This window comes from Vanacampus margaritifer, chromosome 10 (genome assembly GCF_051991255.1).
Source record: "Vanacampus margaritifer isolate UIUO_Vmar chromosome 10, RoL_Vmar_1.0, whole genome shotgun sequence".
Lineage (NCBI taxonomy): Eukaryota > Metazoa > Chordata > Actinopteri > Syngnathiformes > Syngnathidae > Vanacampus > Vanacampus margaritifer.
Genome location: NC_135441.1, coordinates 24185386 through 24203067, shown reverse-complemented (window position 1 = coordinate 24203067; position 17682 = coordinate 24185386). Strand labels below are relative to the sequence as shown.

At 40.3% G+C, this 17682-nt stretch overlaps 1 protein-coding gene and 1 long non-coding RNA gene across 12 annotated transcripts in view; both read right to left on the bottom strand.

The window, feature by feature from the left end:
• LOC144058751 (uncharacterized) overlaps positions 1 to 4329 on the bottom strand; it is a 77916-nt gene extending 73587 nt beyond the window's left edge. Inside the window, exon 1 of the long non-coding RNA XR_013295467.1 lies at positions 4162 to 4329. This is a non-coding gene — a long non-coding RNA (uncharacterized LOC144058751). The remainder of the gene's footprint in view (positions 1 to 4161) is intronic.
• A 1718-nt stretch (positions 4330 to 6047) lies between these two features.
• The window catches only part of rapgef2b (Rap guanine nucleotide exchange factor 2b), a 91154-nt gene continuing 79519 nt past the window's right edge, over positions 6048 to 17682 (bottom strand). For 8 of the 11 annotated variants that reach the window (XR_013295533.1, XR_013295534.1, XR_013295537.1 and 5 more), the window contains 10 exons: positions 17148 to 17359; positions 16555 to 16678; positions 16271 to 16294; positions 14849 to 15072; positions 13782 to 13949; positions 13479 to 13631; positions 12700 to 12892; positions 12107 to 12600; positions 10405 to 10828; positions 6048 to 8750 (listed from right to left, as the gene is read on the bottom strand). Coding sequence is in view for 1 of the 11 variants with exons in the window: in XM_077577754.1 (XP_077433880.1) it covers positions 8725 to 8750; positions 10517 to 10828; positions 12107 to 12600; positions 12700 to 12892; positions 13479 to 13631; positions 13782 to 13949; positions 14849 to 15072; positions 16271 to 16294; positions 16555 to 16678; positions 17148 to 17359 (1930 nt within the window). In the remaining 10 variants the exon portion in view is untranslated. The remainder of the gene's footprint in view (positions 8751 to 10404; positions 10829 to 12106; positions 12601 to 12699; positions 12893 to 13478; positions 13632 to 13781; positions 13950 to 14848; positions 15073 to 16270; positions 16295 to 16554; positions 16679 to 17147; positions 17360 to 17682) is intronic. The other 3 variants (XR_013295535.1, XR_013295536.1, XM_077577754.1) reach the window with 2 other exon arrangements.

The window sequence follows — 17682 nt, the reverse complement described above, 5'->3', positions numbered from 1 at the left end:
AAAAAAATAAAAATCACAAAAATATCCACATTATAAGAGCCAAATTTAAGTTATTGTCGGCAGAAAGTGGTCACTCGCCGTTCGCGCATGCAAATGTGGATTTGATCTTCTCCGGATGAGTGCGGTTCTGATTGGGTCCGACCCTCAGGCGGCGGCCCATCCCGTCCCATCTTCGCCTCGGGGGGGCGCGTATGAAAATATTGGCGGACCGATTGGTGAAGCGGCGTGCGGGAGCCAATGAAAGGCGCTGCCTTCTCATTCGCATTCGGCGAAGATTCATTTAGCGGCGCTTTCATCACGGGGGGGGGGGTCTCGCGAGGCTTTCGTGGGAGATAAAGAACAATGGAGGGAAGTGAAGTGAGATGCTGCGCGCACACGCCGACGATGAGGCGATAATTCATCGGCAGGGGGCTGCTTTGAGGGGATTAAAATGAGAACATGTTATTGCCATCAATCTCATATCAACTTTGAAAAGAGGCCAACGGGGGCTTCGCTGTTGCTACGTGTGGCAGTTGATGCTTCATTTACACTCTTGCTACTCCAACGGCTTAATCTTAATTGAATGTGGCATATACAGTGAATCCCATTTTATCACAGGGGGGATGCATTCAAAATCCGCCTTTGAAAACAAAAACAAAAAAATCGCAATGATAATCCATAAAAGTAAGGTGGTGACCAAATGTCCTTTTTCCACAGAGACAGTCCCGTTTTTTGAGCCATGTGTATGTCAATCAAACAGTAGTCATAGCGATTCATACACTAAACCCATTCAAACCCAAAAACGTATAAATACGTTTTATTTAAATACTTTGTCCTGCACTCCCAAAAAAACGTTTGTTTTTTTAAATGTTTTTTTTTTATGCGAGAGCATACAGAAGAAGGCTTTGATACAGCTTTTGACACAAAGGTGGCTTAAAGCAATGGTAGTCATTACAAAAAATGTCCAGAAGGTAACAGCAGAGTATAAGAGATCAACCAGGGCCATGTTGCCAAAAGGCTCTTTTTGACTGTTTTCACCAGGAATGTGAATATCGATGAAACTTAGCTATATTCTAATGATAATTTCTGCAAAAACAGAAACAGATACAGTTTTAAAAAAAAATTCCTGATGAAAGAAGAGACTCTAATTTTTCTCTTGGTATGTTTTCATAGCAAAAAAACACAATATTCTGTGGGCTTTACAAAATCAGTCCAAATCCAGTAAAACAGCCAGGAGCGAAGTGGGTTGCTTCAGTCAAAATGGCTGGGAGTGAATGAGTTAAAAAGGAATATAAATATATATTTATAATTAATAAACTCCGTCTTATTTACTTCCAAATTCACATCTGCATCTAATCAGTAGAAGGTGTGTTTTTGTTATACAGGAACTTGCACTTTGCTTTTCTGCCGGCATGTTTCCAACGCGGGATCGGCGCAAGATAAACTACAAAAAAGGTTGGATGATGGTAAGTGCATTGACTTGTTTAGCTAGCGCTAGCAAGATAGCATTTGGCCTTAGTTAAAGTAATAACCCCCCCCTTGACATGATCTGAAACAAAAAAGTATCTTGGTCTCATCAGACCGCAGCACATTTGAAAAACAGTTCTACAATGTAGTGCACTTAAGTTAAATGAACACGAGTATTGTGAAGATTTAATTTGTGTTAATTTGCTATCCATAACATGATCTGCAATAGCTTTCAAGTGTCGCCACCCATTTCAAAATGGCCCCCGCTAGAAACAACACGTTTTTGAATGCACTCCACTGATTTCCTAGTGACATTTTGAACTTTCAAGTAACCTCCGTGAGAGCCCCTATGAGGGTTCAAGTCGATCGAATTCTCGCTTGAAATGAGCGCGAATCCATCGCCCCACATTGAGCCGCTCTGACACCACGCCGACGCGTCGGCCATCGGCGGCTTTAATTCCACTTTAATTGGTATTAACGGCGCAAGCGTTTTCAAGGCGGAGAGCGGCGGGACTTCTTTCAACACACCTTTGAAGGAACCATCGAGCTCTCATGTGAGAGGAGGAAAAGTCTGCAAATGAGCAATTTTGGAGCCGATCGGTGGGAACGCGCTGGGAAACGTATCCGCACGCCGAGCTTAATTAGTTTCCCATAATGATGAAAAAACATTTCAAAGAGGGTAATTAGTTCGGATCCAGCACGCAAGCGTGTGCCGCTGTCCCAATGAGATAAATAACCTGAGTGAAAAATCACGTCGCGCATCGGCAATAAGCAGCAAAAGAGGTCAGCAACTTCAACTGGTAACAAAAATGCGGAACTATTTAAGTTTGCTAAACAAGACCAAAAAAATAAATTGTTGAAATTCCCTGCCAGTCCTGTAGGTGGCAATAATGAGAAATACAAAATAGACATTTGCCATCTCTGACCTTACTCGGCCCCAATGCAAGCGGACCGTAGCAAAACGCAAACTTGAATGAAATGTACGTCTTGGCCTTTGTCACGAGTTGAAATTTGAAAGCGTCCACATTAACGCTAATGATGTAACGATATGTCAAATGTAGCATCCAGCAGGATTGCTCCGTTCAAAATAATGGAAACACTAAAACCCAACCACTTTAGAAAAAGCTTTAAAAAAAAAAAAATCAGGAATATCGCCAGTTTCTGATTAATTAGCAAAATTTTTCTTCTTTTTTTGGCAGATATTTACGATTTGTCTCGGGACTGCAGATGAAAAATAACCTGTTGGCTAATTCTGGCGTATTTACATAATTAATCACATGACTTCAATAGTTAACTCATGATTAATCCAAAATTTTATATCTGTTCTAAATGTACAATTTAAATTCTAAGTTTTCATACTCTTGTTAAAAGTGAAAAAAGGTCGAACTAACAAAAATAGTTCAAATGAATTTTTGACGTCTAAAGCCGTCAATGGTAGTGAATGAGTTAAAATCAGCAAAAATAGGCCAAATATTTTTTTCTTTTCCCCATGTTAACATAGCCTATTGCATCATACGACAAAAAGTGTGTATGTGTTTTTATTTATTTATTAATGAATGTATTTATTTATTATTCTAAATTGACACTAGAGCTGCAAAAATGACCTCAGAACTCTTACAGAAACTTTCTGGAAAGTTCCCACTAAATTTCCCTGCACTAATTATAACAGGGAACTTTGAAAATATGCCAATTTTTTTTTTTTTTAACTAATCGGCCAAATAATTGGTTATCGCAATTTTATTCTGCCCAATAGTGGAATCATATTGGCTTCAAAAATCCCGTAATCGATAAGGTCCTACTTTTTTTAAATTCCATTCTAATTAACTAACCGGGATATGAAAACTGAAAACTCGTGAGCGGTGTCCTCTAAAAAGTGCAGCGTCAGTCCATCGTTGCCAACTAAATTGTTCCTACTGGGATTGTTTGAAAGAGTCGAAATGGCTGCGCCTGCCTCGCAGCGCGAATATGCGCCCGCGAGGGCAATTAGACAACAGGCCAAAGTCGAGCGTCCCCCTGAAGGCCGCCGCGTCTGCGGCGTGCTGATAACATTGACGCGGCCGCAGACAATGGCGGGACGACTGGCTTGGGGAGGGAAACCGGCGGGACGACCGGCTTGGGGAGGGAAACCGGCGTGACGGATGAAGGGAAGGTTCGACCTTCCTCAGTCCGCAAACGTGGGACGCATCAACGCATCCAAACTGACCCCAATGCCACTTTTACAGTCACGTGACGTGACGGATTACGTCAGGGGGAGTTTCCAGCAAATTCCACGTGTTGAATGACGTCGGGCGTCTGATCGCTGTGATTGGCTGTTAGCTATCGAATCAGCGCACGGGGCAAGAAGAACACGTGACAACGCGGTTAAACAGTATTCAACTCAACTTGATGGTTTTTCAGGACAGCACATGTCAATATTAAAAAAACCCATAAAGAGGATATGATCATATTTCGGCAAGAAGATTTGCAAAGTCGTTTAAAAACTCTAAAAAACTATTTTGGAGGTCGGTAAATGACACAGCACAGCACAGTGACAGTTTGGCCGACTTCAACGAAGGTGGTTTCAAAGCTGTGATTGATGTGGTAAGTAGACATAGTTTACTTTTTTTATTTTAATTTTTTTAATAGTCGCTGTTCCTCCACCTCGGCCTGACTTCCTCGGAGCGTCCAAGTAAGCACAGCCACGCGGTAGAAATTTAATCATAGCGGTGGACTCACCAGCGACAATCCAAGTATCCGTCAGGCAGAGGAAATCCAAGTTGTTGAAAAGGGAAAAACGCCCTCAAAATAAACGTTTTGTTTGTCAATGACCGCCCATTTAACAGCGCGAACTTGTGGATTAGCGCCCGTTTTCGCTTTACCAACTGGCCGTGGCATTTACCCCAGCGTCGCTGTCAACACCGGTATGAGTATACCACGCCCCCGTAAAGAGGTTGCCGGTTACCTTTAGGAATAATGACTACCGCCGCTGATGGTACGGAGGGGAATTACTTCTCGCGCATGCGCTGAAGGTACGTAATAGTCGGGGGCGGGGCGGTGCGGTGCGTAATTACGTCATTTTTCTACGCGACGTGCGGGGACGTCTGGGCCGACGCCACAGCCGACAAACACCCAAAATATTTTTTCTGCAGAAAACAAAACAAATGCTATATTTTTTTTAAGGACTTTTCAATTGACTTTTATATATATATATATATTTATTTTATTTTATTTTATTTTATTTTTTTACACAAAGCGTTAAGTCAGAACACCTTGGTGCACTTGCGAGTTTATAAAGTACTGGACAGTACACACGTTTAACATGCAAAAACATACACTTAGTTCTCATACATCTTTAACACACAAATAACATATAAACATTTAACACAAACACCCACATCTAATTTCCCCTCACACTATCTCACACGCACACACACACAATGGCGGCCTGCCGACTGTTGATAAGCCCCGCACCTTGACACTAGGCCGCTTTCCTGGAGGATAGCGCCCTCTGGCGGTCAAGGCGGCACATGACAGTGTTTCTAATTGGCCAGTGGACGTGTTGTTCTTTGGCTGTTTGCTCATCCATCACTCACACTTATCTGTCCGGTGCAGGCACAAAGCGTCTTTTATTCACTTTTTCTTCAAACGTTTTATCGCAATGGAAAGAAAGAAATGTGTCAGAGGTAGAAGGAAAATGCACCCAGAGACAACTATGCATTTCCCCCATACAATTTAAAAGGTTTTCCAGGTTTCTTAATAACATGTCAGCAGGGCGCTTTTTGTCAAAATAACTCAGGAGCCATGCCAGACATATTTCCTTCAATATTTCTTGATATGGTGGAATTGTCTTTTTCTGTCTACTGGGATAATTTCCACAAAACATGCTATCATGTAAGATGTGATTTTCACCGATCGGACCAATCACAAAGCAACATTGTGTTTGGGGGCGGGATATGCAGCTGTGACGAAAGTGCCGAAGCCGAAGGAAAACAAACAAACCTAACACGGTGACACCGGCAAATGCATGGACGCTGCAATTAATTGTGTTATTGTAGAATTACTCAGTTTCACTTTTAAATAAGAACAGTCGGAAGGCGCTTCGTGCAATTTTATCTGGTAAAAATGTTTTTTTTTTCTTACGACACCCACATCCGTTGCCGTGATTGGTCAAAACTGTCGTTCATCGTCCAATCAGCTCGAAGCATTGTCCAGAATGTCCCGCCTTGCCCTAGCAAGTCACATTGGAGCAGTCCCCGATGTGTCCAAAATTCACAAGGCCGGATCCTCCGAAGGCCGAATTTGTCGGCTGCATGACGTCACTCCCGGCGCGACAGCACGCATGGATTTATGACGGATTTACACATGAATGGATTGTCGGGTCAATGTACGACTGACGAGCAGTATTGACAAACCATTTATATGTAAATCCGTGCATGCTGTCGAGTCGCAGTGACGTCATGCAGTCACAATCGTCAAAGGTTGAATCAAGGCTTCTTTGTTGAACTTCTTGCATATCCCCCGAAAATACTAAAAAATGAGTTGAGCAATTATGTTATTAGGCTAACAATTTATACATTATTTTCCTCTACCCAAGAAACACAAAAAAATAAAATAAACTCAAGTGACTGTACTCTGTATGCAATATTTATTGATTCCCAGCTTCATACAAACTGGATGTTGAGGCATAAACATAATACATTTGAACAAAAATAGAACCAATATTTACAATTATTGTATTAAAAATACAAAAAAAAGAAACAGAAACGAGCGACGCGTACTCCACCGATTGTCTTTGTAAAAGACATACAAGTGCGAGTCGTAGTCGAGGGAAGGAGAACATCACCAGCTAAAATGTACACAATGTCATCATCTTCATCATCGTCATCATCACCACAACAGTAGCAGTTCTACCCACGACATCAAACCGACACGTTTTGTGCAACGTCACGTCTTCAAATGCGGCCCGTACAAAACTAAAACAAAACAAGATCACAATAACAAAAACAATTTTTTTTTTTAGTGTCGTCGCAGTGGAAAAAACACTTTTCCCCATTCAGTCGAGTTTATTTTATTACTTTTTTTTTCCCATCTTTTTTTTTTGTTTTGTTTTACCAAACTGATCAATGTGATCAGCAGGATTCTGTGATTGGAGGACCAAAGAGAAAACATTCGCCCGAGGAGCCTTAGGCCAACACAAATGAAGAAAACTCAAGAAAAATGTTCAATTTGCAGGAAAGAAAATGTGGCCGTTTTACCAGAAAAAGTCGTAAAGCTCGAGTCCAAGTCAGAATTTGACCAGACAAGATACTAAATTATAACAGCGCTTATACTATTTTCTCTTCTTTCTTTTCCATTTAATTGCCATTAAAATACTTTTTTTTCTGGTAGTATTCCAATTTTATTATTCGACAAAGTTTTATTTTTTTTGCGGTAACATTTTAGACTGATTTTTTCATCGACTTACAAGTTGCCATAGAATTTTATGACAATTATTTTGTTGACATAATTATGATTCAACTATTGTCGTTTATTTGCGTACTAATATTACAAGTCAATTTCTTTTGTAATATTAATTCAATCTTGTTAAATGATAACTTTCTCCTCATAAAATTTAGAATGTATTTTCTAGATGATGATTTTTCAGGGCTCGTTATTATTCATTTACAACTTGGTCCTTGTAAAACGCCAAATTTACTTTTTTTTTTCTTTTTTAAACAGTAACTTGAAATATTTGGATTTTATCCCCCAAATAATATGACCTTTTTTGGTAACATAACATCTTTAATCTTGAACTTTGAACTCATTTTGGTAAAAAGACAATAATTCCCCTTTAAATTTTGGGTTTGTTGTGGTAAAACTGACAACTTCATTTTTTAGAAAAATTGCACATATTTTATGATATTGTTACTTCCTTCTCGTAAATGATTCAAATTTTTGCTGGTCGTGACATCCATCTATTAATTTTCATCGTATTTTTTTTTTTAATTTAATAATTTCATAATTGAAATTTGTTGAAAATAATTTTAGCTTCTCAACAGTAAATACCTGATTGTTGTCATCTTCCGTATAAGTTGAATTATATTTGTGTTGAATCACAACATTTACTTTGGAAAACAATTTTTGCGACGAAACTAGTCTGAATCATAAACTCATTCACTGCCAAAGACGGCTATAGACGTCAAAGATCCATTTGAATTGGGCTGTCAGCGAACGAGTCATTGTTGCATTTTCACATAATGTCCCGTTTTTAAAAAAAAAAAAATTATGAGATGCATTTTTTTTAGGTTCTCATTCCCGTGTGGTTCTAACACTCCTCGGCATCCATCGCATTGGCAGCCTTATTTTTCTTTTATTCTTTTATTCCTTTCCTTCGCCACCGAAGTCTACAAAAACAACAACAACAACAAAGTCCTTCAGTCAAGTCCTCGAGTTCAGGTTTGCGGGGATGTCCACTTGTGTGTGTGTGTGTGTTTCGGGGGGGGGGGGGGTTGCACGAAGATGTAAAGGAAGCGTTGAGGACAAATAAGGCATCATTTCACTCTGCTTGTTGAAGTTGTTGCGCGTGTTGTGATGAATGTGCAGTCGTAAGGCGCTTTGGACATTCGCACTCAAATGTGCCTTGTGAATGTCAACGAGGGCCGTGATTGACAGCTGTCCAAGTCCTCAGGGCGCCACCTCCTGGATTTGATTGGATTTTTTTTTTTTTCCCATCCGCCCCCCTTTTTGTTATTGTGCTTTTGCGGCAGAAGATGACGCGATCCCGCCCCCTCGCCGTCATCGTTACCCTGGCGTCCACCAGCGCGTCCGCTAGGTTTTGTGCTCAAAGTGCTCGTCAAATGTGTGTGTGTGTGTGAAATGTTGTCCAGTTTGTGTGTGTGTGCGTTTTAATACTGGCGTCACTGTTCCGACATCCTGGAGCGGGTCAGGAGTGCAAAAAAGTTTGATTGAAAGAGTCCTCAAAATGTCTGCTGCTTGTCTTTCAATTTGTTCTTTTTAGTGCAGATGGATGTCAACGTTGTAGTTTTTAAAATGTCTTTATCGTCCAAAAAGTGCCAGGCATGTCGCGTCGTCTTTCACCTCCTCGTCTTCTTCTTCTTCTTCTTCACAGTATTTTCTTTGTTTTTTTGCATGCAGGGTCCGTCAACCCCCCGTGATGCTTTAAGGCAGGGGGGGGAGGAGGAGGAGGAGGAGGAGCCAACAGGAGGAATCCACCAATCAGGAGGCAGAGCAGGCACGTACGTAGCTTGATGATGAGAGTCTATTGGTCGCTTGGAAGGACGGCAAAGAGTTTGTTTTGCCTCAGACCGCCGACACCTGCTCGTCATCTGCGGACGGAACAAAAGAGAGGACAAAAGCGGTTAGGAACGGAACGGCGCGCATCGGGAACGTTTTTACATTCACTTCCATTCTCCATGGCTCAAAAACCACTAAGAGGAATTTTCACTTCTTTGACTCGTATCAGGAGGAACCTCACCTGATGATATGTTTCCTTTTTCTAACTCTTGTAACCTTAAGATTTTTTTTCTTCATAAAACACATTTATTACTAGGGCCCAATCGATACAGATTGTTTCAGGCTGATTCTGATATTTGGAAGAATAATAATAAAATTTAAAAAAATTCAATAAAGAATGGAATTTCTTTTTTTGGTCCCATAATGTTAACAATAAATAATTACAAGCAGACCATGACTGTTTTACAATATTTTGTCCTTTTAGTATTTGTTTACCTTTTCAACAAAAACTAAAATATCATCAAAAATTGTTGGGTGGGGCTTTTGTTCTAACAAGTTAATGTAACGTATAAATAAAATAAATTAAAATAATGGATGCTAATATCAGCTAGTCGATTAATCGGCCAAGCCCTAGTTTTTAATGGGAGCATTCTCATTTTATTCTCAAGAAAATTAGGATTTTTTGTTGTAAAATTGCAGTTTGCTTTTTGTACCAACATTACGATTTTTACATTTAAGAAATCTGGAGTTTTTTGTGTGTTAAAATATTTTTCTGGTGATGTTTTTAATCTATGTAAAAAGCATAATTTCATACTTTTCTCATAAAATTAGTATTTTCTGATTTTTTTTTTTTATTCTTGTAAAAGAAAAAAATTGTAATTTAAAGTTTATTCTCATTGGAGAAAGTTTTCTCTGGCAATGTGAATTAAGTCTTTTAAAAAGGTTTCATCGTTTTAGAAATATTCAGATTTTAGTCTTGTAAAAAAATACATATTTTTTAGTCTCAGAGTTTTTTTTAATGACAAAATTACAAAATCCTCATGAAAAAATGTAAATGTAAAAAAAATATTCGGATAAATCGCATTTTGTTCTCGTAAAAAAAAATCTGGTAAATAATTTTATTTTATTCTCATTACTCTGTCAATATCCTGATTATATTCTTTTTAAAAGAATTACAGCTCTAAAATCACAACGGTCTATTTCTTCCTTTTATACTCATTTAATGACTCTTTTTGGTCAAATGTGGCTGATGCATCTGTAAATTACTAATGTCTCCACTAGGTGGAACTAAAAAAAAATAAAAAAATAATCCCCTCTATTTGTGGACTGAAATGCATGAGGAAATAATGCAATCCAGCTTCTTGAATAAGGTTACATTAAGATCAAGTAAACTCATCATTATTATAATGGACGTTTGTCTTTTCATTAACAAATGCAAGTATAAACATTCTGTACAAACATTATCAGACAGACTCCATCCATCGTGCCAGTGTGGGTGTGTGTGGGGGGTTAAGGGGGGGGGGGCACGCTGTGTGTTTGCGTGTGCGTGTGTTGGGGGGGTGAAGTTGAGGTCCCATGCATTACAGTCCGGTGATAAACCTGGAAGGATCTGAAGGAATGAGGGGCGGTTGCTTCCCCACCCTGCATATGTAGCAGGAAGTAGTGAGAGGTCAAGTCTCAGTCCATGTGTGTCGGCATGCATTGATGTGGGGACAGGGAGGGGCTATCTGATAAATCAGTCTTTACCTGCCGTCGGAGGGGGGAGAGGGGGGGGCGCCCCTCCTGCACACACATAGTCATGGCCGGGGGGTACGCTGCGCCCTCGGCTTCCTCAGAGCCACAAGTTTAGGAGACTCACCCTCCTCTTCCTCCTCCTCCGCCGCCGCCGCCTCGTCGTCGTCATCATCGCGGCCGCGCCGGAGGCCGCCGCCCCCCCTCTGCTTGGACGCCGCTTGGTGTGCCTGCGAGTCGGGGGACTGCGTGACCATGCGCGAGCGCTGCAGCGCCGTGGTGTAGTCGGGCGGGCGACGGCTCGACGCCATCGTCGCAGACGTGACCGGAGTGGAGCCGGGAGGGGGCGGCGACTGGCCGTCCGCCAGGTCCGAGATGGTCAGCGCCGTGTAGCCGGGCGGCGTCGGGGGAGGCTCGCGATAGCGACCTTCTTTCCGGCCTTTGGGGACATGAAACCAAACTTAACAACATAATTAACACTTTTCAGGTCATTTTTAAGCTAGTCATAATCATAAACATAATTCCAATAACTCATTCACTCCCAGCCATTTTCACTGAAGCAACCCCCTTTGCTCCCGGCTGTTTTGCTGGATTTTGACTGATTTTGCAAGGCCCACAAAATATTGTGTTCTATTGCTATAAAAACACCTACCAAAGGAAAGATTCGAGTCTCTTCTTTCATCAGGGGAAAAAAAGTATATTTCTATCTGTTTCCGTTTTGCAGCAATTAGCGTTAGAATGTAGCTAAGTTTCATCATTATTCACAGATGTTGAGTTTTTGCAACATGGCCCTGGTTGATCTCTTATACTCTGCTGCCACCTGCTGGCCGTTTTTTGTAATAATTGCCATTGAGCTCTTTAAGTCAGAGGCCACATCAAAACCTTCTGTATGTGTTAAATATGTTTTTGGGACCATGGCAATATTTAAAATAGAAAGTTTTTGGGGAGTAAATGAGTTAATGAAAAACGATGTATTGATTTTTTCCAGGTTATTAGTTAGCCCAATAGCCAATTTCTGGTAAAGTTTTCATTTCGTTCTTAAAAAAAAAAAGTGCAACATCTTGTTGTAATTTGTCCAGGTACTAAATTGATTTTATCATAATTATGCAATTTGATTATGACTTTTACATTATTTCAATTGCATAAAAAGTTGGTGTTTTGTGTAATATTGTTTTCCATTTTCTATAAGCTCATTCTCATTTAAAAAGAATGTATCTTTTTCATTTGATTGTAATAGAATGGCTTTTTCTAATAATTACAATATATACTTTTTTATTACATTTTATATTATTATAACGATGCTTTGCTTATGAATTTTTTTAGGCCAATATTCAGATTTTATGTTGAATTTTTTTTCTGTTACTATTGTATGGATGAGGATTGTAAAGAGAAAAAAAAGAGTTGGCAGGATTCTCACTTTACGCTCAGAATTCTGACTTTAAAGTGAGAAGCAGTAGACTTTTGTAGAAACTGTATATTGATATAATAAGCTATGCATATTTATAAACAATAAAGCCAAATGATCAACCAAATTAAAGCGTTTTTTTAATTTCTCCTTTGTGATTTGAAAATTGCATTCCACTACATTGCATTGTCAGTTTGAGTTTGATTATTTCTGACTTAAAGTCAGAATCCTGCCAACCTTTTTTTTTCTTCTCTTCACTGGCCCCAATCCTCTTCCGTATTATTGTGATTTTGCTCGCATAAACGTACTCACACATAAGTCCTTTACAGGCGGCGGTGACTGGCGAAGGCGAGGGTCGCCCTGTCTGCTTGGCGTCCTCGGACCCGGTGGACGTGATGCTGCTGGTCTCTGCGTCGGCGTTGACGTCCTTGCCGCCGCGCCTCTTGATGGTGCCTGTGTCGCCCTCCGAGTCCTCGCCCCAGTAGGCGGCGGACGAGGAGGAGGAGGAGCCGGCCGACGCCCAGCTGCCCCGCGCCTGCGCCGCCCACAGCAGCGCCTCCGGACCACCGGCGGGCGGCAGCCCCGCGCCAAACGCCAGCGTCTCCCAGCTGCGGCCCTGCTGCATGGTCTGGATGTTGTCGTGGGAACCGGACGAGCAGGACGTCCAGGAGCCGCGCCCGCTGTCAGCCGCGTCCAGGGACACGCGGTCGCCCTGGTCCTGGGTCAGCTCCTCGGAGCTGGGGGACGACAGAACCGTGGGGCAGCCCGCGTAGATGCCCCGGCAGTCCTGCATGGACGAGTACGACCTGCCACACAAACGCCATAAAGGTCACAAGATGCCTTGGCGGAGGTTTGCATTCTCCCATTGGAGATGTGTGATTTGAGTTGCAGGACTACTAACGTACCCGAGGCTGTACTGGTCGGGGTCGGTGGCGGCCCTCCGTTCTAGGCGAGCTCCCCCCACGTGGGACTCGGCGACACCCCCTGAATGCCTGAGCCGCCGCTCGTCCTCGAAGGACAAGTTACTGAGAAGGCTGGAGCGAGACGACACCTCGCTCTGACTGCAGTCAGAGTACGAGTCGCCCATTCGGTTGTAACCTGAAACGCGGACGTCAAAAAGTAAGTCACTTTTCCTTGCAGTACATTTTTAAAATAGTAACAAAAATCTTACAATTGTTTCAACAAAAGAAAAACACATTGTAATAGAATAAATGTACAAAATCTAGAATATTTTATTGAATGAAGTGCTAAATATATATATATATATATATATATATACATTTTTTTTTTATTTATTTATATATATATATATTTTATTTATATATATATGTATATATATATATATATATATATATAAAAATATATAAATATATATAATATATAACAATAGGTTGGCATTCACAGCATTAATCAATTTTTCCTTAATTGTTCGTTGACAAAATATTTTAAGCAAATTAATTAAATGAAATATTGCAGAATATGTTGAAATTATATCAAATAACGAAACAGTATTCTAAATAAAATGAATTAAAGTAAAATAAATGGGGCAAATATCATTAAAAATATAGGGCTTGAAAATATGCATTCATACAATCGAATATCCATTAATCTAATCCATGATGTATATGTGCACTGCCTAAACCCAGCAGCAGGGGGCGGAAGTGTACCACATTAGTGTGTTTACCCTTTTTGGGGGAGCTCTGCGGCGAGCCAGGCGGCGAGGAGAGCTGCGAGGAGGCGTTGGTCGCCGTGCAGTCGTCAGGATGCCTGCGATGGCGCTCGCTGGCCTCTTCCGACAGAGACAGGATCTTCTTCAGAGACTGAGGGGAGCTGGTGCCTGAAACAAACGCACAGTTGTCTGTCCCTATACCTTTGCCCACATAGTGCATGTGTGTTATGTTCTGAGAATGTATGTACGAATACAAATTTGAATAGAATTTTTACTCCTTAGACTACTAATAATGACCATGATGATGCAATGTCTTACCAAAAGGAGGCAGGTCCTTGACGGGCACCTTCTTGCGCGACGGGTACAGAGCCACAGCAGGCACCTGCAGGGCCTGTGAGCCTTTGGCTAGTTGCCCCCTCTGCTGGCTGGCCGCTCTGGAGACCACGGGGGACGTGTCCGCGCGGCGGACCCCCGAGTTCTTGGGAACTGGACGCACAACAACAACGCATGTTAGGAAGGGTGGGCTTTTTGAGTTTTGGGTTATAGTGACAAAGCAAAAAGTTATTACAAAAATCTATGTTTTGATTTTAGTTGTATGCTACTTTTACTGTTTAAAATAAAGTAGTCAATATTTTGTAATTCTGAACTTAAAAAAAAAACTTTTGGGGGCAAATTTTTTTAACACCTACTGAAATACATAAGAACATATATTTTGATTATTTGCGGGGATCAAAAACAGCCATGATATAACTTTTTTGCTATGATAAAGTTTTGGTCAACTTTCTTATTTTAAACAATTTTTGAAAAAAATACAAAAAAAAAATAATACTATTTTTACAGATGTTTCTTTGTTTTGAATAATAACTTATCTTTAAAATTAAAAAAGGCTAACTAAAAAGTATGCACTTGTCTAGATTATTTTAATTTTACAAATTTCAATTAAAAAAAACACTGAATGTTGGTTTACTTTAAAAAAATACTTGTATTTGTTGTCACATTCAACTTTTGTATTTAATTTTTTTATAACATTGAGAGCAATGATGTGTTGTAACATTCCTTTTACAATGTTAAATTTAAAAAAATGTCTGACTTTACCTATTAAAAAAACAATTCTCTTAATCAAACAATTAACTTTTTTAAAATGTAGACTAAAAAGTTGTGTGATATCTTGAAACATTATTATTTACAATTTTGAATTAGTTTTTTTTTTCTTATTTAAGAATATTTTAAAATAAATATATTTTTTGGTATAAACGTAACTTTCATTAGTCCACCATTTTGAGTTTTTTCTCATAACCTTCTGATGTGGGCCATGTTTTGCAATATTATTAGAATAGACAGTGGGCCTAAAAGCGCGCCTGGTGGTTCTAATCGGCGCGACTTACGCGTGCTGACGGAAGGTTCGCACAGCAGCGAGAGCGTTTGCAGGCTCTCCTCGTTGGTCTCCAGGCTGAGGTTGGCCAGGTACTGCTTGACCTTGCGCGCCATCTGGGCGTCCTCGTACAGCTTCTTGGCGTTGAGGAAGGAGCTGCGCCGCACGCGCTTCTTGTGGCCGCCCGTCTGGTTCACGTCCAGCATGGCCGCGTTGGCGCTGCCTTGACTCAGGGACCTACTCAAGGCGCAAACACAAAAGCAATACACAAAGTAGACAATGCATGTTATTGTGCATTCTTGACTTGAATCTTATGTTGCGAAACATGCAGAAAAGCAGCATTAGGTGCTCCTAAAAGAATTCCATAGCATTCCAGGCAGAAGAAAGCGGCTGTGAGTTTAATATTCGTCTTCATAGTTGACATTTTTGTGGCTCGTGTACGTGGAATCGCTCTTATCATGCAAGTACAAGCCGCATTCCATAAGATTTTGAGCTGATTACAAACAAGATATGGATCTATGGAGATTAAACCCCCTAATTAGAAAACATTCTTCATTACAACATACTCGTGTTTCCCCCTCCAGGCTTAACATTAAATTAAATGTTTAGTATGTGCACCACAAAAAGGTCAAAAGTGATGAAAGGGAACGTCATAAGTCTTTTGGATGTCCAAATAATAAAAAAAGAATAGAAATAAAGGTAATAGGAAATATTTAGAAAGTACATGTCGCCATCCACTTAAAAGCATGTATCTACTTATAAAAATATCTATTTTTTCCCAAATACAAAAAAGTCAAATAAAAAAACGAAATCAAAACCTACCATCAAGAAGACATGATTATGGTGGACAGCGACAATGTGCATATATAATCAAGCGGTAACCAAGGGTCAACTTTGCTGGTGACAAGATAATACTAACGTATGATATTAATAACACAATGTAATGTAATTAGCATATTTAGCATTAACATTTTGTCCAGTCGACATAATTGCCAGCAAAATAGACCAGTGTTTGAGTTGTTGAGAGGACATACAGTGAACCCGAGCTATTCGTCAGCCTTGCTATGAAGAGTGAACATCTGCAAATCATACAGACTCCCCAAAAGAGGATTGTAATCGAGTATAGATGCCACAAGATGGCAGTAACGAGCTTAAAACAAAAATCAGGCATCAACACCATGCATGTAACGTGTACACAATTACACATCCATGTCACATAAACAACTGAAATTCAAGGAGTTGCCTTAGTCCACACAAACATACCAACCTTAACGTGAGCACCGGGTTCCAAAATAATTTGTGAATATGCAAATTTTGTGACTGCCGAACTGTGAATATCCAGGGGTTCACTGTATGTACATTAGTAAAGCCATTCAAGTCACCCCCGTTCAAAGGAAAGTCAGCAAAGAAATGTGGAAGCACATTTAAAACTTACCCTAAACTTCTCCACTTCTTCTTCCTAGAGGCCATGAGCAGACAAGAGTGGGGGGGCAGAGGGTGGATAAGCGAGAAGAAGAAGACAAAACAAGCTTTTAAAGGACAGGAAAGAGCACCAAAGACCACCAAAGAAAATCAAACGCCACCGTGTAGAAGAACAAGCCACAGGAGAGGAGCTTTAAAAAAAAAAAAAATCACCTAATGGGGATACTGTGATGCCGGTTTCGACAGCGCTACAATATATTTCAAAATGTGTTTGATTTTGGGTTGGGGCTTCCGTACCTTGTCCTGAACATGAGGTTTGGGTCCATGTTGACCGAAGCCATGCGGCCCACGTGACGGATCTCTTTGGCGATCATCCGTAGCTTCTCAAAGTTCACCAGACCGTCAACTTTGGAGTCGTTACCTGGTGCCAGAACATTACAAATTATTCCAACAATTAACAACAGTGACGCTACAATCATCAAAACATGATTTTTCTGTTTCGGATAAAAAGTGAAAACTTTTGGTCCAAATTGTGTGCAAATGAAAAAGTATTTTTCGTGTTCCAGGACAAAAAAAAGGTGAAATAAAATTGAGGAAATACATGCTTCTATTTTTGTTAATTTCTAACCCAAAAAACTTTATTTTCTTTTTCAACTTGAAATTTTATTTTTATTTAATAGTTACGTGATTGTTGTATTTTATCAAAAATAAAATCACCATCTTCACGGTCAATAAAAATGTGTTGCGTGCTTTCACTGGACCCATTTACATCCCATTTCACACCTGTCAACCTATTTAAGAAGACAAACCCAAAGTCAAAATGTGGCAAATTTGTACCAAAGTAAAAAATAAATAAATAAATATATATATATATATTTCTCATGGCGTACCTTCGTGCAGGAAGGTAAGATCCTTCTTGATGACGGGGAAGAGCGGGATGATGGGAGGCTGCAGGTTTTGGTTGTTGAGGACGTTTCGGTACTTGGCCATGTTCCTGGAGGGATCGAACAAATCCTGCAGGTCGCCGAAGAGCTTCTCGTACTTGCTGGGCAGCTTCTCCCACGTTCCTCGAAGGCGAGAGACGGGAGCCAGGTTCAAACCGCTGGTGGGGGAAGAAAAAAATAAATAAATAAACGGCTGTATTAAAGGGAAAAAAACTCATGATGTTTCAATCAGTCAGAGACTCACAAACTATCTGCAATGAGTATCCATTTAAGCTAATAACCAGTCAACCAACAACCTAAGCAAAAAACTAAAAAAGTTTTATCATTATTTACAAATCTGTTGAAATCACTGGGGAAAAGAGCTTTTTTGCAACATGGCCCTGGTTGATCGCTTATACTCTGCTGCCACCCGCTGGCCATTTTTTGTAATAACTACCATTGCTTTAAGCCACCTCTTCAGGTCAGAGGCTGCAAAGCCTTC